We start from the raw sequence: 21,279 nt of genomic DNA on the forward strand, positions 1-21,279 counted from the left end.
GGTGCGGCAAGAAATTAGATGTTCAGTACAAGGCAATCCATTCACACATAACGCACGCCACTAACATTGGGAATTTATAAAGCATACCGACGAAAGCTACCAAAACTATGAGAAAACAAGCACCATCGCACCAGACAAGCAGCCAGATACTTCATATTCATCACAAGACCATGTCGCCTCCAACTGGTCATCTTTGCTATTGATGACGGCCGTTATATTCAGTTCCTACGTCGTCAATGAGCCACATCGCAAGGGATCACCCTTTCTGCAAACGTAGATTTGTCAGTGTGATTCCAAAAAGGAGAAGACAAGACACTATAACATTCGATTGTACATAGCAGTAAAAGTTTGCTCAAGCCGATATATTACCACAAAATGAAACATCCAATATAACCTTCAGTCTAATTAACCATTCAATTATTTTGTCTGTTTGGCTAACTAATATATAATTACTTAAGATTTGTCCTCAAATCATAAAAAAAAGGATAGATAGATATACCTTGTGGATGGTGGAAACTCATGTACGGAATCAATCTATAGAATTTTTCTCTCTTCCATCGCTTCTTCCACTGTAGCGACTTTATATTAATCTCGTAGACGCCAAGATCTGTGGTAACGAAAACGATATGACTGCCTTCCACGGATCCAATCAGTCTAAGTTTTTTTTCAGGATTTTGGATGGGAAGAAGGTTCCTCAGATCGATAACTCTAGGCTGATGAGTCCATGATGCAACTCCGTCGTAACCCATCTGTCTTGTCCACAGGTAGAAGGTTAACCTATGCACTTGTGCAAAACCCAAACTGCCGTCCTCCATGGCCATGAGGATGGCGAAATCGTCCCTGAGAGGCCATGCGCGTGGCGCATCAATCCGCGATAAGCAATTAGAGGTCAAGTTGTATTTGAGAATTCCTACTGTGCGATCACGTTCACCAATGCTATGCGTGAAGTAAAGTGTGTCTTGGATGAAGACAGGGGGCACTGGCGTGATGCCTGTATCAAGGCCAAGATCAGGACCAGGGCATGGCTCGCCCCACTCACCCGTGTCCAGCGAGGACACCCGCGCGTGTACAGTACAACGATCATCATCATCCGTGCTCATGCCGAAGAAGACAACCCGGAAGGGGCCCTGATGGCACGCGCGGTGGTCACATCCTGCCACGGCACAGAGCACGGCGGCTCCGCCGAAGTCGGTGTCCAAGGGCATATTGCATCCTTTGGGCGCTCCCAGCTTGGTCCGGCAGCCTGTCATGGGGTCCCAAACGATGAGCGGCATGGGCTCGCCATAGTCCCCAAGGAGAACGCGGCCATGCCGGCAGTCCAACACGCCGCACTCGGAGTCCTCCAAGTCCGGCCAGCCGTCGTCCGGAATGCGCCCGCCGAATTTTGTGGTGGGGAAGAACTGTGGGATGAGGAGGTCCTCCGACCGTTGGCGGGAGAACGGTGGCCAGGAATAAACGAAGCCCAGCATGGGGGGCGCTCCATGGAAGTCGCGGTACCGGCCGCGGAAGCTAGGCCCGGTGAGGAGGCCGAGCCAGAGCTTGCAGGCGAGGGAGGCGCGCGCGAGGTGCTCGGGCTCGTCTGGCGGGAGGCGGAAGAAGACCTCTTCGATGAGCTCGTCCGGCAGCGATAGTACTGGCAGCGGCGGTGGCGGCGGCATGGTCGATCGGTGGAGGTGAGGGTTTCGGGAGGGGATGGGAAGTGGGAGTCTGGGACGGAGGAGATAGCAGTAGCACTGCGGTTGAAATTGGCAACCGGAGGCAATCACGCGAGGCTGCCATTTCTGTACGGAAGAAGAAGGCGTTGCATGGCCAGCGACGTGATTGCAATGGCCCAAGGCCCAGGTGGAAAAGAAACTAAATTGAAGAGAGAGGACTTGCTTTGTGGGCCTGGGAAGAGAGATATTGAGCCAGGGAATTCGGCCAAGCCCGGCTGGAATTGCTTTTCCAATTAAAAGAAATGTTCTTCGAGCAGAGATTGATACCGCGAAGAAGGTGTTTTTAAGAGATTTCATTGTAATTCTTAATCATAAGAGTTACTATGGATTTTTTTTATTTTCGGTCCAGATCAGTGTACCTATAATTGTTACGAGTATGAATAAAATTACAGGTGTTTCTAAAAATTAAAAGAAATGCAGAAATCTACCTCAAAAGTTAAATAAATGCAGAAGTCAATTTAAGTCAAAAGAAAGAGCAAATGGTCACTGAAAAACCTGAAACTTTACAAGTAAATCAAATTGGACATGGATCATCCAATAAAAATACTTCCAAAGACAGAAAATCCACATAGGTCATTATGGATTTTGTTTCCTCCTCTCATATGCGAAAATTAATTTCAAAACCTTTGGGATTAATTTGAGTAATTCCAATAAAATTAATTAGTAACACAATAAGATTATAAAGATCAAGTGATTTTAGTTTGCGTCTAGTCTAGTTTCAAATTTATTTCATAGACCCAATAAAATTTATTGGCAGCGTGATCGTGTTGATGTATCTGACAGACAATACCAACTAAATAAGCATGGATGCACGAAAATGTGTGTGACCTGGTCCAAGTGGTATAAGTTCAGGCTTAGGGTGGAACTAGAAGTGGTTTGCCCGATTTGCTGCGCCGTTACATATCAACATTAATCATCGTTACATATTAACACCTCGTGACCATTTATCGTTCTGTTGGAGTTGCCTTTTTTTGGAGATGTAAAATGTACTTTTTGAAGATGTAAAATTTTACATTTCCTGTTTTACATCTTCAAATTTGCATTTTCTATTGGAGATGCTCTAAGGCTGTAGCTGTTGCGAGCTAGGAGGCTGCCTGCTAGAACACACAAACAAGAGTTGCAAAGGCACGGCGACACCAAGCCATTGTTGTCAACTGCAATGAAGTCCAGATCTACTTTTGTGGCCATGCTTAAGAACGTTGAGGTTCGTTTTGTTGTTGCTAATCCACCATCGCAGGCTTTCACGAGGTGTTACTCCATGGAGCGAGAGATGGTATCTTCATCCGAATTTCCTCGCTAGAAGGTAGATTTTGTTGTGAAGATGACTTCCCCTTGCGCCCTGTTTTGTTCATCTAGATTGTTGCAGTACCTTGATTTTAGCTTGAGGGTATACCAAATTCAGTCCCTGTAACTAGTAAGCAGCGGATAGTAGAAGAGTGTGTCCATAAATTCAGTGTAAGAATGTCTAGAGAAGATTCAGAGCAAGAGATGGTATCTTCATCGGAGTTTCCTCGTTAGATGCAGATTCTGCTACGAAGAGGACTTCCCCGTGGGCCCGTTTAGTTTATTTAGACTGTTGCAGCACCTTCATTTTAGTTTGACTGTTTGAGGGTATCACAAATTCACAATTCAATCCCTGGAACTGGTAGTGACTAGTGGAAGAATGTGTGCACAAAATTCAGTGTAGGAATGTGTACACGAATATTCAGTGTAGGAATGTCCACACCAGATTCAGTGTAAGAGTCTTATTGCCTTTTTTTTACCCCTAAAAAAAATTGGTAGTAGCCAGGAATTAAATGTGTGTACAGAAAAATAATTTCCTGTTGATTTGCTCTATTGTTTAGCTGCCGAACTGCACCATCTGTCTGGATTTGGGCATACTGGTTTCTGCCCAGTGTGGATGTAAGTCATGTAATAAATAAAACTAGTTTCCAAAATAGGCATCAAAAGTCGATATGTCCGAGTGGTTAAGGAGACAGACTCGAAATCTGTTGGGCTTTGCCTGCGCAGGTTCGAATCCTGCTGTCGACGCTTTTTTTTTCTTTTCTCCGTCGACAATTTTTTTTTGTTGCATTTGTGCCATTATTATTGTTCTGTACTCTGCTGCACGCATGGTTATGATATTTTCAATCTTTTTTGTCAATCATGCCCAAGGAACATATTTTTTGCAGTGACAACAGGCATATCTCTAACTCCTCTAACGGCCCCCTTTTTGCCGAAAAATATTAGCAATAGTGATGGTCTAATAAAACATAGAACCGAAGTAGTGTAGTGTTAAAAACGTTCTTATATTATGGGACGGAGGGAGTATGTTTTTTTCATACAAACTGTTTCCTACATCTTACGCACCAAACAGTATTTGGCCTAAGATATAAGCATTAGTATATTATATAAGCAAGAATACATCATGTCTCATTTGGGGCTGATGACCATTTCTTCCTTATCCTTCTCATGGAGTTTCACAGGCAGCGCACCATGAGTCACATTCCTCGCCTCCTTTCAGAATTTTCATCAAAAATTATTTGGGGCGAGAATATGCCATCTCTAATTCGCCTCATGACCATTTCTTGTTCATCCTTCTTGGGAAATTTTGAAGGCGGCGCACCATGAGCAGCGCATAAGTTACATTCCTCGTCTCCTTTTAGAACTATCTTGCACAAGTTGGGAGATCGCTGGAGCACCGATCTTATGAGTGTAAATTGTTGTTCTAGTGACCTAAAGCCAACGAATACTAGCTCTTTCAAAATCCAATTCTTGGTGTGGTCAAAGTCCATCTCCCACTGAGGAGTCCTTCTTTCAAAGTTGTTCCGTCGTCTGCAATCCTCACTCACTTCATCCATATCGCATACATGTTCCCATACCTATTTGGATGAAAAATGGATACACATGTAGTTGGATAATGTTTAACAGCTTTCACCTAAATTTGTCAAGAATAGAAGCCTCTATATGTGGAGAACCAAACAAAAGGCAACATAATTTACAACTACGTTACCTCAATATGTAATATCTCGATAGATGGTGCCGCTGCAAGAAAGGCCATCGTCCATAAAATGTCAAATTCAACAAAAATACCACGCACAAACAACTTCCTTAGCTTGTTGAAAGCTGTGCATAGTTGCTTCATTTCAGGTTGCATCCAAAGCTGGTCAGAAGAAAACAATCAAGAGTGGATAATTTCCAAGCACAAAAATGAAGGTATCAAACATATTTAAGCTATGCTTAATCAATATCATGAATAAACACATCTAGCTATGAACTTTGATAGCTGTGATAACTAATGAATGCAAACAAAAATATGACCACTTCGCAAAAATAAACTACAACTTACATTTTCTCCTTCGAAATACAATGTGAGAGTATGTACGCCTGTGGTTCCATGTATAAGCTCACTTAATTTAAATTGATCTTTAGAGCATATTGCACCATATGCGAGTTCTAATTCTCCAAGAGACGGGGCAAAACCAAAGGCCAATGGCATATCTATATCTATACCTACTATTAAAGCAAGGTAATATTCTTAGTTTCGTCCCGCTTAGATGATTTTGTATTTAAGATATATAAACAAGATGGTACTATTTATAAGAAAATCCACGCAACCCATTAAAAATCGTTTCATAGGTCAGCTGGGCCAGAAGTCTCAACATGGCTGGGCTTCCCGGGGGTGCTAATTTTGCGCGTGAAATTGCTTCAGCGAAGCATTGGTTCCAGCCCACTTATGGGCCATGAGGCAGGCAAGCCTTCTGAGGAATTGGTTCCTGCAGCTAAATGAGGAATTGAACTCACAATCTCATCTACAGCTGAAACTGCAGGCACCAACTGGGCTAAGCACCTGCATGTGATTACAATAGAGAGCTTTCCGTAAAAGTATCCTGAACAGCGAACGCACAACTTTTCACAGTTTCTTTTTCATCATAAGTTTCCACGGTTTAATAGTCCCACCTGGGCTATTTACAACAATTTCTACCAATTTAAATACGGTCTTGAGTTACCTGGCAATAAGCGAGCTCAGGAATCAACGAACAAAAAGTGAAAACAGAGAAGGCCTCGAGGTGCATGAGCATGACATTAAACGGGGAATTATGGGCGTATAACTTGTGGCCATGCATGGGTTTAAATTTAATTGGAATAATTTGTGGGAGTTAATAAAGAGGCTATTATAGTAGTGCAGTCAGGGATGATTGGATTTAGCTTAGGCCCTGTTTGGTTCATAAGTCCTAGGACTTTTTTAGTCCCAACTAAAAAGTCCCTAGTCCATAAAAATTCCATCCCTGTTTGTTTCCAGAGACTAAAAAGTCTCTAGTCCCTTTCTAGAGGTTATTAAATGACCATGTTGCCCCTAGTATATAGAATAATAACAATCAAACAACATCATGGGGTGGCGGGTCAATGGATGCATGGAGGGGCATTGTTGGAAAAGTCCCAAAAAGTCTCAAAAAAGACTCTCCTTGAGAGTCTTCTTCATTTAGTCCCAAATGCCTAGTTTAGTCCCTAAAAAGTCCCTCCCGTTTGGTAAAAAAGTCTCTAAAAGGGACTTTTTCTAGTCCCTACACAAAAAAGCCCCTGGAAACAAACACCCCCTTAGCCGTATAGGGGGTGCTGCTTCCCACCCACCTCACGCTTCCAAAATAGAAACCGCTAATTACGTGGGTTCACTCACCAAGAAACAAATTATGTGTCAACAAAAAGCCCATGGAAACAAACACCCCCTTAGCCGTATAGGGGGTGCTGCTTCCCACCCACCTCACGCTTCCAAAATAGAAACCGCTAATTACGTGGGTTCACTCACCAAGTAACTACCGGATTTTCATCTGTTGGAAACAGATTTTATTTCTGCTGCAATTGAAATTTGCTTCAATCTAAACTTATAAGTCTGCTTCCTGTTGACACATAATTTGTTTCTTTGCTCCAGTCGAAAAAATTGATTCCATTACAAAGACAAGTCTATGATTTGTTAACTTGACAAATACACCCATAAATTAGGCTAGATGCATATCATGTGTAGATGTAAAGTAATTAAATGGTAGAAGCCTGCATGTGGTGTAGTTGTATGAAGGTCCCAGATGAGGACGTGCCCTAACTTGTGGGATTAAACATTTGCTGTAATTTTAATTGGGTGTCCTCGTGTTGGCTTTTTTTAATAGAAGAAAACTCCATGAGCACCATGCGCTAGAGCCGAGGTTCGAACAAGGGTGGGCTGGCTGCATACTCAAGCGGCCAGACAACGGAGATGTGTCTTCCTTAGGTCTCAAAACGAAAGTGCCATTTCTTTAGGCGTACAAACTATTTTCAGACAATGCAATGTTTTTGGTGTAGTAAATATCTTCCGGGTTCATAAATCTTATATGCATGGATTAAATTGTTTCTGCAATTGCACCTACTATAATATTAACCCCTCTTCGTGTGCCCATGTCCAAACCCCTCCTTCATATGGTCTCGTTCAGCTACGACGGCAGTGCCCGTAAAATTAGCAAGCCGACTTGCTACCTATGAAGAGTTTGGCTTGCCACCGGGTGAGTTGTCAACGTAGTGGTGGAGGAACATCACACTGTCGTCCTCCGGCAAGAGCTATCATGTCCCATGAGTCGCTTCTCGAAGAACCATGTTGATGAATCCTTTTTGACATTAGAGACTCTTCTCCTACGTTCCAGTTCATCATCCAAGCAATCTGGATTCATTACAGCTAGCATTTACGTACTCCATAACGAAGAATGAGTGGTTCAACATAGTTTTAATTTTTTAAACATAGTTCAAATCCACCCGTTGCAACGCACGGGCATATGTGCTAGTAGTTAAAAAACCAAGTATCTAAATTGCACTTCTCCAATTTCGGAAGGCATGCTACCTCAAATTTCACAAAGCCACACTCGGTGAGCTCTAGAACACATAGTTTTGAGTTTGGTGCATCAATTTTAAAGGGAGACGTATCACCAATATCACACTGAGTGAGGCTTAGGTGCTTCAGTTGCTTGCAGCAATCAAACATGATATGGTGCATGTCCAATTTGTCAAAGGCTACATTTTGTAGAGAGAGCTTTGTGAGGCAGCAGAGCACACTAGGGTAGGCAGTGAAAAGAACATATATTTCCTGTGCTCGCTGCAACATATACTCTTTACTGCATTCCGAATTATATGTCTCATCAAGAATGGCGAGATCTAAGTCTTTCAACAGACCGATGTCGATTGCATCGCCTACGAGTAGGCCGACTTCGCACAAGAAAGTGTTGATAAAGTAGAGCTTAAGGTGCAAACATGAGATTGGAAATTCTCTATGTCGTTTAACCAAGAAACCTCTGGTCGCCTTTGTTAGAGACGCCATAGCTTCCTCCATATCCTTGGCCTTGATAGGTTCTAGGTCTGGTTCCCTCGATCGTACTATGTCGGAAGAGATCCTCTACTCTGCGGTGGCGCGGCGGATGGAATCCGGAGTGGATTGTGGAACAAGAAAGGCCTGGGTCTGGTGGAAGGAAGGCGGAGGACTCCCGACCGGAGAGATGCCGCTGTTTGAAGTACGTGAACGATGGATAGATACGATCTTCACATCCGGGCCCTATGCTGGAGATGGGCGCGCACGGGTGTAAAAAGCCCAGGCCTTGTTAATTCCGGCCCAGGCTCGGGTGAGGAAGCCCAGCTGGGTCCACCCTAGCTCCAATTGGGCTGCACAGGGCAGAAAATTAAGCCCTAAAGGCCCGCCATTTCCACTAAAAACCCGTAAACGCCATCTTTTTTGTTGGAAGTGGGACGCCATTTCCTGCAGAGTGCAATGTGCAGCCATAGGTAAGAATATCACGAGAGGAGCACATGCTAGCTTCAGGGTAATATCACGGGAAAAAATAGGACGCTACAGCATCGCTAATAGCACACAATAGCGTGCTGAGAATGCTCATTATATGAATTATTGTACAATATCTTGCTAATAGCAGATTTTAGGACCGACGCTGTTTTGGTATAGCACACAATTTTGTCGCTAGATGATACTGTAACATGTGGCCGCATCAAACATGAAACAACGGCCAAATTCAATCAACAACACGGGGCGAAGCTCCCCATAGGGCAAGTAGGGCAGCTATTGCACGTGTTCTCCATGAACAACAGCGGATTGCAGGGTAGGCTATGCTGGATTTTGGCCAACTGCAAAGGATTGCACCAATGTGTGATGCTTTATGCAACAACAACAGTTGTATTTTGAACAAATTCGACCACAAAAACTGGTGGTTTGTGTAAATTTCTCTAACATGCACACACGGCATCTCAGCATATGCATGAAAAATACCCACCATGACATAAAAGATACATGGGACCATCTCAATAATTAATAGATCCAATAAATCATGTACTCAAAATATTTCTTTTAGTTCTCCTGTTACTCATCCAAATATTTATTTATCCAAATACTCATGTTTCAAACAATTAAATCTCATCAAAACATATTGCAACCAATCCCCTAGCAACGCAAGTACGCGGCGGGCATCATGTAGTAGTAACAAAAATAAGCAAACCACAAAATTTCACCCCAAAAAATAGCCATCTACTCCCTCCGTTTCGAATTACTTGTCGCAGATATGGATGTATCTAGATGTATTCTAGTTCTAGATGCATCCATTTTTGCGACGAGTAATTTGGAACGGAGGGAGTACTATGTTATTACAGTTTTTCTTTTCTTTTTTTCTTTTGAGTGAGTGCTGTCTCGTTAGTGTTCTTTGGATCCTGACAATCGGTTAGCTTAATTACGTGGTGAGAGCATCGGGCAGCGATGACTGCCCGCCGAGGACCTTGCCGCCGACGTCCGGGAAGCACTCGTGGCCCGGCAGCGGCCCAACGCCGCCGTCCCTGTCCACCTTCACGGGGTACCGCATCAGGTGCCCCCTCGTCGTCTCGTCCGGCGACACGTACGCCCGCCAGTTCTCCTCCGCCGCCGCGTTCACCCGCCGCACGCACTCCTCCGACTCCGGCCGCCCGAACCACTCCTCCGCCCTGCCGCCCAGGTGCTCCGCCCACAGCGACATCCTGTACCCGTACACCTGTCCGCGAGGAGGAGCGCCGCGGTCTCCGGCCGAGGTGTGGTGCGGCTGGTACGCGCCCATGGCGATCTCCGTGTCCCTGGACCCTTCCATGGACCTCTGGTTGATGTTGGCCGACCCGATCACCACGTACTCGTCGTCCACCACCATCCCTTTGGAGTGCACGTAGATCATGAACCTCCGGTGCTTCTGCGCCATGCCCTGTGAGTTTGCACCAACAACCATGTCCTCAATTGTCACCCAATTCCAATACAACATTCACCATGCATGTGATTAATGGAATCAGAGAGGAGGGTGGATGGATGATGTGCAGTACCAGAGCAGAGTTGTCGTTGCATAAGCTCTCCTCCGGAGAGGCGGCGAGCTCGCGCCTCCCGAGGCAGTAGAAGTTCAGATAGTCTTGAGGATGGGAGTCGAGGAGACCCTGGCTCTCGAGAGCGTCCGCTATGATCTTGTACATCATAGACATGGTTTGCCCCTTCAAAAAATCATCATTATCATCATCATTCGTATATAAGGAAATGATTCTATACTCCTTGTATTATGTACTCTCACACCTTATATAGGACCACTGAGACGAATCGGTTACATCTCTTTATTATTTTTAATGTACTTTAATAGGAGTAGTAATTACTCCCTTCGTTTCATAATTCTTGTAGTGGTTAAACAGAGTCATGCCTACCATATTAGAATCTGATGGTGTGCTAGTGTCTCATTTTAATGAATTGACTTCAATATAATAAAATATTGTGAGTAGATTAATACATAATTCTTATTTTCAAATGTTGAAAATTCTCCATCCAAAAAACTAGATGAAACTTCGACTATAAATCTTGGTGTTTTCAAACATTTGCCACATGGTATGCAATGAGATGTTCCCTTTTTTCTTCTGAGGAATCGCAGGGATATGTTCTCTTGCTTTCAGTCCATGATTTTGTCGGTTTTGTGAGTTAATCGTCACAAGAATACCTACAGATGATGCTCGAAAAAAAAAGGGATACCTATAGACTTTGGTTGGGAGCAAACCTGCCAAAAGAGGATTTGCTGCACTGCTGCTGTGGTTGGGATGCCTTCAGGCCACATTGGGATAACAATGTAGACCGCAAATCGCTGCTTCACTTTGATCTTGCTCGCAATCTTCAAGGCCAGCTCGACGGGTATTAAATTGTCTGCACCTAAACATTACAATCGTAAGAAGATTAATAACACAGACAGTGAAGCATTAAGTTCAAAACTGAAGGGGGAAATGAGTAATTTAGCATCGTTGCGATCAAATCAAGAACGGGTTGTGATTTTAATTTATTTGTGTACCTGTATTTTTGTGTGAATGCCAGCAGAATGAAGACCCAATGAAGTACTGGTTCTCGATGTATATGAAGTGTTGTGCAGACCTGATGGCTTTCACGTATGCACTGTGTATGCTCCTGTCAATTTTTAGATTCTTGGCACAAACTAGATTCTGAAGAAGAAATGGGAAAACATACGAGGTTATCGAAAAAGGTGTGTAAATGGACACATTTTTCATGGTATATCATTGTGCATGGAAAGGATTCGTTTTTTAACCTGACCTGTGACTGTGCCTCTTGGACAAGTTTAGGAAACCCCTTGACAGATCCTGAGTCAATTGACCTGAAAACCTAGAACACCAAAGTAAGTAAGAAAAGATACCATCTCTGACATTTCTATAAGTTTGTTTGTGTATTTGGATAATAAAAGTTATAGTCATATATACCTGTACATGCCAGTTTTCCGTGTCCTGTTCGTGACAAACACGCGCATCCGCCTCATCGTTAGAAGGTGAAACAATCCAGGGCATCCGTTTAATCTTGATCAATGTGTCGTAATGCCAAATGACAACCTTTTTAAGGTTGACCCTCCATTTCGTGGCTTTCCGCCATCGTTGTTCGAAGTTTGTCAGTATGTCATAGGCGGCAGGACCCTCGATTTTGCAGTGCAAATCATGCCATGGCTGCCTTGGTCCATAAGAATTAACCTGCAAATCATAAGAAAAAAATAGATGCTTCATTTTAAGAGAGAATATCAGTTCACACTGTCGAATGTGGCTGCTGATACATTCTACTGAAACAAATTCACCGTTGTTTTTTGGATAAGGACCAGAAGTAAGAAATATGAACCAGGGGAAGAGGAACTTACAGGGAAGGTAGGATTATGAAAATCCTGATGAAAAACAGTGTCAAGGTCTTTGAAAAGCCTATGCTCAGGCGTATCATATCTGCCATCACACAGGTCCAGACCGCCGAGAAATGCGGTGATCTTGCGGTTGTTTCCCGCGGCCTGCGAATCGACAATCACGCATTTCTGATGGTGCGTAAACAGAGTCCCCACAACCTGGAGAGAAAATCACAGGCAAGTCAATTACTTATATATGAATCATTGTGAATCCAGTAGCAAATCAATTTGATTTTAGCAGCACATTAGATAGAGATCCTCACTCACGTGCTGCTTGAAGATGCTGAGCTTGTTGCTGCCGTAGCGAGGAACCAACACGCAGTGGACGCCCGAGTGCCTGAAGAACTTTCTGGTCTGCTCGTCGTGGGTGTGCATCACGCCGTCCTGCATCCAGCCTAGATTTTATTTCCGTCAGACCATTCTTCACTTTCAATCTACTCATGGAAGCACATTTCTCCATGGATGCGCGGTGTCGAAGAAACAGAGAAAATAATGGCTTGCTGAACTGAATGATGAAGAGCAGATAGAAGCAGAGGAGCGTACCGTTTTGAGGAGGAACCTGTCGTGGGACGTCTTGTCGTCCCAGATGAGCATGACCACGCGGACGCCCTCGTGGACCTTGCCTTTGAGGAGCTCCCCGAGCGTCTTCATGGTGGTGCCGGTGCCGGCGGCGGGCTCCCTGACGAGGCGGATGGGGTGGTGGATGGACCAGCCGACGACGTAGACGAGGTGGTGCGCGTCGACGATGGCGCGGGAGATGTCCTCCCAGCACCGGCCGTGCTCATACGTCCCGCCGCCATCAAGCTCAATCCCAGGGAGCTGCCCGTCGGCGACGTGGGCGTCCTGGTAGAGCGTGACGCGGCCGCCCCGGCGGAGCGGGAAGTAGGCGTTGGGCACGGCGGCGCACAGCGGGCTGCTGCCGCCGTGCTGCTGGGCCACCGGGGTGTAGCGCAGGCAGAAGCGCAGCTCGGCGGCCGGGCTGCTGCCGTGGTGGTGGTGGTGGTGACCGTGGGCGTGGATGATGGGGAACCAGCCGTGGACGAGCGCGCCGGCGGCGAGGCGGCTGGCGGGCACGGAGGCGACGCCGATGAGGCGGGCGCCGAAGACGTGGTTGTCCTTGACGTGGAGGTCGAGGGTGGCGGCGGCGTGCGCGACCTCGACGCGGAAGCGCTCGTCCCACCGGGGCGCGCCGGAGTTGGGGATCACCCGGGTCTGCGCCACCGTGGCGCCCGCCAGGCACACGGACACGTAGGCGTAGCTGGCGCTGGTGATGAGCCGCTTCTTCTTCTTCTTCTTGCTCCGGCTGCCGGCGCTGCCGCCGCTCCTGGACCCGCCCTCGCCGCTAACGCAGGCGGTGAAGCAACTCCGCATGCGCTCCGACGTGATGTCCATGTTGGGGAGCCGCCTGGCCTCCGCGATCCACACCTCCAGGTCGCCGTGCAGGTGCACCGGCGCATCGGCGCCGGCGGCGGAGCCCATCGGACACGATCTAGCTAGCTTGTTGCGTTGCGCTAATCAATGATCATCTCTCCGTCCGTCGTTGGTGCTGGGTGGGAGGTTGGTGGACCAACTTGGTGCAGTCGCCGGTGGGTGGGGTGCGGGTGCGGCTGCTTGGAAGGTGGCTGATCGATGCTGCCATGGGAGGCTCGTCGGGGCGGCGAATGAAGCGTCGACATCGCCTGCCATGTTGATCTGGCTGTAGTGTACGCACTTTGCTTTCATCAGACTGTACTAAATAAAACACGGAGCACATGTACATTGTCGCGTGCTTTCGTCCGCAGCAATCTTCCCTCCCACCATCCGTTTCATCTTTCATGTGGGAATTAACCCAACCTGACATTAGAATTCACTGCAAGAAATCCGTATCAAGTGTACCCCAACCTCTATTGCTATCGTGTAAAGACTTTTTTTACACGATAGGAAAAAGTGACAATGAATTCCCCTTTTTGCTTGCAAAACCCTGTGTGTATCCTTTGAGCACACGCCTGTTAAGTAGCCATCAAATCAAGGAAATCCAGCAAACGACCCCAATACCGTGCCAGCCTAAATCATGATCTTCACCAACTTGAATTTGGTTCTCTCACGAAAATCACGCCAGGTTGAAAGAACCGTCCACATCGCCAGCCATGTGGATCGTGCGCCTGCGCCTCTGTACTGCCGTACCACTTTCCTTTCACCAGACTGTATATTAAAGCACAAAGCACACGTATAACATCGCATGTTTTCGTTTCATTGTCATAGGAATTCGCTGCCAAAAAGTCCTAGGAAATTATGCGCGGACAAGCAACACCAGTGTCCAGCCTGCCGACCTATCCATGGGAAATTTGGAAGACATTGTCCACCTTTTCTAAAAAGGCAGGCGTGCAAGCAAAAGGCCAACCCAAATCGACCTACTCAAATCAAACAGGCGTTGGTACAATCAAACCACCAAGATGGCAAGTAGTATAACGTACAGTAACAGCGCCAGAGCATTACACAACAAGTTCACATGACCAAAAATTTATTGCCAGACATAAAACCTCAGGACAGACCGAACTTACGGAGCCATAGGGTCATATCATCAGACCTCAGTCAGGAATGGTTTCCGCGTAATGTGTGAAGAAAATTCACGAGAGGGGGCACATGCTAACTTTCAGGACATACTATGACGAGTGGCGATATCATCAGACACGAAACAGCTAAGTTCAATCAGCAAGCACTCCAAAACTCCGCCAAGATTGGGCTACTCATCCCGCCCGACAGTGTTTTAATTGTCTCCCCCCTGGTGAAAAAAAGGAGAGACCAACATCGATATAAGCATGTACTGTTTCATTTCACAAGGAACAGATCAATCCACTACAGCAATATCCAAACATCATGAGAACCATTAACAGCTATATTGAAAAGCAGTGGTGCCACATAAGGATAGCAATAACCTTTCTTACCCATGTGCAGATGAAAATAAACTAACCCATAAACAAGAGAACATAGGAGCATCTCAACGAGTTTTTGATAAGTTTATTGATAGAAAAGAAATGCAAGCACCGACTCAACAAAAGCTAATAGACCAGACAAGCATGGAAGTTGATACATTACTCTCAACCAGACTGCACTTGGAGCTTATGTTTAAATCAGTGCTGGCATGAAAATATGTTTGCAATTGCCAACAGTTGGAAGGTTAGGAAACTGTCCATAAATAAGTGACGTCCACTTAATATACACTAACTAATTGATTTATATTAGAATATACATCCTTCCTACAATGTTTTCAACATATGAACCTGCTATGTGCCTTAAGTTTAGTAGCAAAGTGTTGAAGCCATAAACAAGAAGATGTATGTACTTGGCAGACTATCCACTATGTTTCAAAAACATACTGATCTGGTAACCCTAGCGTAAACTATCATAATGATGATATATTTACAACGAGAAAAAAAATGAACAGCATATTTGGCAATTTGGTATCAACCATATAGACATACTGACCATAAATTTTAACCAACAAACTAACAGTACGATATGGACAAAGTGAGAAAGCAGTTACTTCAGAATGAGCAGGAACAGTCGAAGCTTTGGCCGACCACTTTGGAGGAGAACCATTGAATATGTATGAGCATTCAGTGAACGCAGCCCCTATCCCCACGCCAGCTCCAAGGGCAACTGATGCCCAGCGGGTTGTTGGGCTACCTGTATAAAATAACACAAGTCAACCATGCATTAGACCATAGATTTAGTGACGGTTACTTCACGAAGTGTAAATTTGAGTTCTTCTCAAAGTACTCCCTCCATTCCACAATGTAGTGCTTCCTCTATCCACGTGCTTCAACTTTGACCGTAAATTTAACTACCAAGACCGATTGCGGCGGGAGCAAAAATTATATCAGTGAATTCGTATTCGAAAGAAGTTTTCAATTATATTATTTTTTCTCCCGCCGCAGTTGGTCTCGTTGGTTAAATTTATGGTCAAAGTTGGACCTCGGGAAACGCGGGCGCACTATATTTTGGAATAGAGGGAGTATTTCTTTCGGCATGTGCCAACTCTGAATAATTTACAAGTAAATAAGATTATCAAATTTGAGAACATTCAAGAAAAATGCATGAATACTTGCTAGGCAAACTCATAATTATGGATTATCAGGTGGAAAACAGACAATTCACATAGCCAAAGAACTTTTTCAATAGTTCCCTAGCCAACATCAGATACACAGTAACAAGTTGCATTGTTATAGAACTTTTGAAATCAAACTCATTCTGGATACAAATAAAAGGACTCCAAGTTATTCAGCAGAATAGGATACAGGGAAACAGTTTGAGATTAGCTGATAACAAGCATCACATAGACATCAATGGACAAGCCCCTAAAGCTCAAGAATGAAACTGACTTAGGACTCTGCATACTGCAGCCTATATGGTGTAAGCAGTTTGCGTCACTGCTAGAACAGAACTAAGGTAGCGAGTTTGATGATGATTTAAACAAAACCAACATTTCACAAATTCACACTAGCAAAGATCAATAAAAACCATACCACAGCCCTATCAATTCATGCTTAACACTTGGAATGAACAGCATCAAGACCAAACTCAGGAATCACTAGGTCCGGCAGCTCACCATCGATCATATAAAAAACATCTTACATTTTAGTCTAAAAATGAGCATCGTGCAGATCTATGGCCTAAGTGGTATAACTGTCTAGGACAGAATATGATTGGGCACTAACAGGAAACACGCTGTAATTTTGAAGGGCCGTTCAGTATTCAAGTCCTCCACAGACCAGAATCCCAGTTAGACCATTATTTCTCTAAATTACCAGCCACAGGGAAATGATGATAGCTCCACAAGGAAAGCATCGCTCACAGCAACTAAAATCACAAACAGCTTCCCTGGCTACCAATCAAAACCATCACATAGCCTAGCCAGCAATTCAAGGACGTCTTGCTCTTCCTACACTGATTGACGAATCGATTGAAATCAGACTCTGCCCTCTACACTACAGAATACAAACATACAGCAAACGAAACATAAGCACATCTTCGCTTATGCTCATCGGAATCTCACAGCCTTTGACGCAAATCTGACTAGAGAAATTCAACTCTGGTCAAATTTGGCGCTCCAATCGCAGAGAAATCAATCAATCTATAGCGCCCTAAAGCAGGTGATGCGCATTAGTCCCGTCCCCAAATGTTTCCGGCCGGAGGAGCGCGCCCTACCTAGGTAGCTAGGGAATCCCGCATCAGATTAGGCCAATCGAGATGGAGCACGAGCATTATTTTCGCGCAACCCTAGATCAACAGATAAACACGGGCAAGCGTGGCACGCGGCGAACAGATCTCGCGATGCAGCCACGGGAATGGAGAGGTGGGGGATCGGGGAGCTTACGGAAGAGGATGAGGCCCCCGAAGGCGCCGGCGAGGGAGGAGTAGGCGACGCGGCGGATGGAGAGGTCGAGGCAGGCGTCCCACTTGGCGTCGAGGTCGTACCGCGGCGGGATCCCGGACCTGGTGGGCGGGGACGGCTTCGTTGCCGGCGCCGGGGCCGGGGCGGGAGCGGCGGGTGGCGCGGGCGCGGGCGCCGCGGCGGCGTTCTCGGGCGACTCCGCCATGGGAGGAGGGACGAGGGAGGAGAGGAAGGGACGAGGGTTTCTCGCGACACGGGGGAGGTGGAGGAGGAGAGGGGAGGCCGGGTGGGGTGGAGACGCGACGCGAATGGGGGAGAGAAAGGCGGAGGAGGGGAGGGTTGTGTTTGCTCTGCCTCGCTGGTGCGGTGCGGTCTGGCCTCGATTCGATTTGGATGCGGTGCGGCGGAGGGAAGGGCCTGGTTGGTCGATTTTTGTGCTTGGACGATTTGCGCCGGTGGTTTTCTAGTTTAGAGCATCTTCAACAGGCGTTTAATATCAGCCTCGCGCCTAAAAAATCATAAGTTTAGCATGCATGGAGTTAGAAATAATACTCCAGTGGACGCTGTATAATAAAGCACGTTGTAAAAAGTGTTCAGCGCACACAAAAAAACTGGACCCGAAGCCGTATATTTGGGGCGTGAGCTCCAGCGCGCCGAACATCCCACGCATGCGCGCGCCCGCCCGCCAGCCTCCTCGTGTGCACGCGAGAGATTAATTTTGGGTGTCTGTTGGAGATGTAGTTGTGCAGTATATTTTTGGGCGTCTGCTGGAGATGTCCAGTTATTCGGCACGCTAAAACGTTATTTTGGCGCTGTAAATTTTTTTTTGCACGTGGCTCCGTAGGGCGTCTGTTGAAGATGCTCTTAGTTTTTTAGGCCGCGTTCGCCTCCTCTCTGCTCCTAGACCGCGCTCCCGGAACAGATCAGTCTCTAACTAATTTTAAAGGAGCAGTTGAAATTGAGCTCTACAACTTCACAGAGTCGGCTCCATGAAGGGATCCCGAACAGGGCCTTAAAGAGCGAAAATTTCAAATTCAAATTCGACCAAGTGCAGATGCGGATGTTTGGGACAGTTATTTTTGCGCGAGTGAATTTTTTCCCGTTTCACGTTTGCAGCACGTATATAATTTCTATCCCTACAATCCCCATTGGCCCGGGCATTGTGCCTTTCGTGCTGCAAGCTCTGTGTGGGTTGTGTTGGAAGTTGGAACTACTCCTAGAAGATAGTCCCTGCTGCTTTCGGACTGCCACTACTAGCATGGCATGACGGATGCGTGTAGATTTTGAAGACATCTATGAGTTATTCCCTCCGTTTTTTTAGTCTGCATATAAAATTTGGTCAAAGTCAAACTTTGTTAACTTTGACCAAGTTTATAGAAAAAAAAATCGAGATTCATAATATGAAATCAATATTGTTAGATGCATCATGAAATCAATAGCTAGAGTTTAACATAAGAATTCAGTTTTCAAAGTAATGGAAACCATTCTATCTTTCTCTTTTTTTTGTTGGAAAAACCATTCTCTTATAGAGGAAATGGTTCTATTTTCTTAAAGGAACCAACAGGAGCTCTGACTTTTCATTAAAAGAAGAAAAATGACTAGTTAACAAGAAAATATGGTTGATAACATATACAACTATGGCAGACACACCAGCCCCCCAGGCTACACCTCCACCGAGCCGACGATTCCGTCACCCGAGCAACCAGAATCGACACCCTGCAACATGACCCGGAGCCACCGCTCCGGCATACAAACCTAACAACGCTCACACACACCGGCCCCAAAGCCACGTACCAGACGAGTCGATGACTCTGCCACCCAAGAGACCATAATTGGCACCTACAACACAAAGGCACTCTCCGGAGCCGCTGATTCGTCTTCCACACCGGCCCCGAGGTCGCACACCCACCTAGCAAAAGGCAAAACCGTAAGACAACACAAAACACCGAGCAAGACAGAAGACCGACCATCTAAGGCGATGCCCCCAAGGGGGTAGAGACGGGTAAGACGTCGTCGCCCACTTCAGCCAAAACCAAAAGTTTGGATTTTCACCCGAAGAACTCGAGATCCAACTACCAAGGAGGTGAATGGGCTCAACGACGACGCTTCCAACAAGGGTAACAACATCCTAGGACGCTGTTGTTGCCGACATCGATCGAGGTCACTTGAGGGAGTCGTGGATTAGGGGGTGTCCGGATAGCCGGACTATGCCTTCGGCCGGACTCCTGGACTATGAAGATAAAAGATTGAAGACTTTGTCCCGTGTCCGGAAGGGACTTTCCTTGGCGTGGAAGGCAAGCTTGGCGATACGGATATGTAGATCTCCTACCATTGTAACCGACTCTGTGTAACTCTAGCCCTCTCCGGTGTCTATATAAACCGGAGGGTTTTTAGTCCGTAGGACGAATAACAATCATACCATAGGCTAGCTTCTAGGGTTTAGCCTCCTTGATCTCGTGGTAGATCTACTCTTGTACTACCCATATCATCAATATTAATCAAGCAGGACGTAGGGTTTTACCTCCATCAAGAGGGCCCAAACCTGGGTAAAACATTGTGTCCCCTGCCTCCTGTTACCATCCGCCTAGACGCACAGTTTGGGACCCCCTACCCGAGATCCGCCGGTTTTGACACCGACATTGGTGCTTTCATTGAGAGTTCCTCTGTGTCGTCACTTTTAGGCCCGATGGCTCCTCCGATCATCAACGACGATGCGACCCAGGGTGAGACTTTTCTCCCCGGACAGATCTTCGTATTTGGCGGCTTTGCACTGCGGGCCAATTCGCTTGGCCATCTGGAGCAGATCGAAAGCTACGCCCCTGGCTGTCAGGTCAGATTTGGAAGTTTAAACTACACAGCGGACCTCCGCGGAGACTTGATCTTCGACGGATTCGAGCCGCGGCCGAGCGCGCCGCACTGTCACGATGGGCATAATCTAGCTCTGCTGTCGAACAGTGCCCTGGAGGCCGCACCCGCATCAGCTCCGACCCTTAATTCGGAGCCAACTGCGCCAATCGAGGATGGGTGGTTGGACACCGCCTCGGGGGCTGCAATCTCTAAGGCGATCGAGCCGAACACCAGCCCTATTCTCTATGAAGCCCGTGACTCCAAGGAGCCAGACTCCTCTCCAGACTCCGAGCCCTCCGCGCCCCTACCGATCGAACCCGATTGGACGCCGATCATGGAGTTCACCACCGCAGACATCTTTCAGCACTCGCCCTTCGGCGATATTTTGAATTCACTAAAGTCTCTCTCTTTATCAGAGAGCCCTGGCCGGACTATGGTCAACAAGGTTGGGATGCGGATGATGAAGAAATTCAAAGCCCGCCCACCACCCACTTCGTAGCCACTGTCGATAATTTAAACGACGTGCTCGACTTCGACTCCGAAGACATCGACGGTATGGACGACGATGTAGGAGATGAACATGAACCAACGCCTATAAGGCACTGGAAAACCACCTCATCTCATGATGTATATATGGTGGACACACCCAAAGGAAGCGACGACGAGGGACAGAGGGATGCAACGAGGGATCGTTCACTCGAAAAGCAATCAAAGCGGTGACGTAAGCGCCGCTCCAAGCCCCGCCTCGACAGAGACAGCAGCCATACAGACCCAGCTATAGAGGAGGACGAGCCGGCGGACGACGAACATGACTTCGAGCAACCGTCCGAACAGGTCAACTTGGATAAACAAACCGAACACCCCGTCCCCGGCGAAAACAATAGTCCGGACGACCTTACGCCGGATAAGCTCATGAAGCAGAAGAACCTCCACGAAGGGCTCGTCGTTACTGCGCGTAGCCTAAAAAAGCAGAAGCAGAAGCTCAAAACTGCGGAAGATGCACTCAGAATCAGATGGAGCAAAGTACGCAACACCGCAGACAAATATGGCGGCAGTCGCCGCACAAAAAGCTATCCAAAGCGAAAGCTACTGCCTAAATTTGACGAGGAGGCCTTAGAGCCCCCACAGTCAAAAA

At 46.5% G+C, this 21,279-nt stretch overlaps 4 protein-coding genes and 1 non-coding gene across 6 annotated transcripts; 1 reads left to right on the top strand and 4 right to left on the bottom strand.

The window, feature by feature from the left end:
- Positions 1–233: 233 nt before the first annotated feature.
- On the bottom strand, positions 234–1,658 carry LOC147977004 (uncharacterized). The gene is made up of 2 exons (XM_087519887.1): positions 500–1,658; positions 234–265 (listed from the first exon to the last, which is right to left on the bottom strand). The coding sequence occupies exons 1-2, from the start codon at positions 1,656–1,658 to the stop codon at positions 234–236; spliced, it is 1,191 nt and encodes a 396-aa protein (XP_087376013.1).
- A 2,006-nt stretch (positions 1,659–3,664) lies between these two features.
- Positions 3,665–3,746, top strand: TRNAS-CGA (transfer RNA serine (anticodon CGA)). The gene has a single exon. It is a non-coding gene; the product is annotated as a tRNA-Ser (tRNA).
- Positions 3,747–4,020: 274 nt separating this feature from the next.
- LOC147977005 (uncharacterized) lies at positions 4,021–8,962 on the bottom strand. Its single transcript, XM_087521058.1, has 6 exons — positions 8,948–8,962; positions 7,514–8,106; positions 7,314–7,327; positions 5,044–5,195; positions 4,708–4,857; positions 4,021–4,576 (listed from the first exon to the last, which is right to left on the bottom strand). Exons 1-6 carry the CDS (start codon positions 8,960–8,962, stop codon positions 4,196–4,198), a joined length of 1,305 nt encoding a protein of 434 aa, XP_087377184.1. The 3' UTR covers positions 4,021–4,195.
- Positions 8,963–9,044: 82 nt separating this feature from the next.
- LOC125553191 (phospholipase D delta) lies at positions 9,045–14,186 on the bottom strand. 2 transcript variants are annotated; one of them, XM_048716986.2, is made up of 9 exons: positions 12,467–14,186; positions 12,191–12,307; positions 11,888–12,082; positions 11,466–11,726; positions 11,302–11,370; positions 11,045–11,192; positions 10,760–10,908; positions 10,050–10,211; positions 9,045–9,934 (listed from the first exon to the last, which is right to left on the bottom strand). In XM_048716986.2, exons 1-9 carry the CDS (start codon positions 13,400–13,402, stop codon positions 9,440–9,442), a joined length of 2,532 nt encoding a protein of 843 aa, XP_048572943.2. In that variant the 5' UTR covers positions 13,403–14,186; the 3' UTR covers positions 9,045–9,439. The 2 variants fall into 2 exon arrangements, with proteins under 2 accessions (XP_048572943.2, XP_048572942.2); XM_048716985.2 differs by having other exon boundaries at positions 10,735–10,908.
- Positions 14,187–14,337: 151 nt separating this feature from the next.
- Positions 14,338–17,643, bottom strand: LOC125553192 (MICOS complex subunit MIC10-like). Its single transcript, XM_048716987.2, has 3 exons — positions 17,280–17,643; positions 15,447–15,589; positions 14,338–14,684 (listed from the first exon to the last, which is right to left on the bottom strand). The coding sequence occupies exons 1-3, from the start codon at positions 17,500–17,502 to the stop codon at positions 14,670–14,672; spliced, it is 381 nt and encodes a 126-aa protein (XP_048572944.1). The 5' UTR covers positions 17,503–17,643; the 3' UTR covers positions 14,338–14,669.
- Positions 17,644–21,279: the final 3,636 nt, after the last annotated feature.

This window comes from Triticum urartu, chromosome 4A (assembly GCF_056163025.1).
Source record: "Triticum urartu cultivar PI428250 chromosome 4A, HENAU_Tu73, whole genome shotgun sequence".
In the NCBI taxonomy this organism is placed as follows: domain Eukaryota; kingdom Viridiplantae; phylum Streptophyta; class Magnoliopsida; order Poales; family Poaceae; genus Triticum; species Triticum urartu.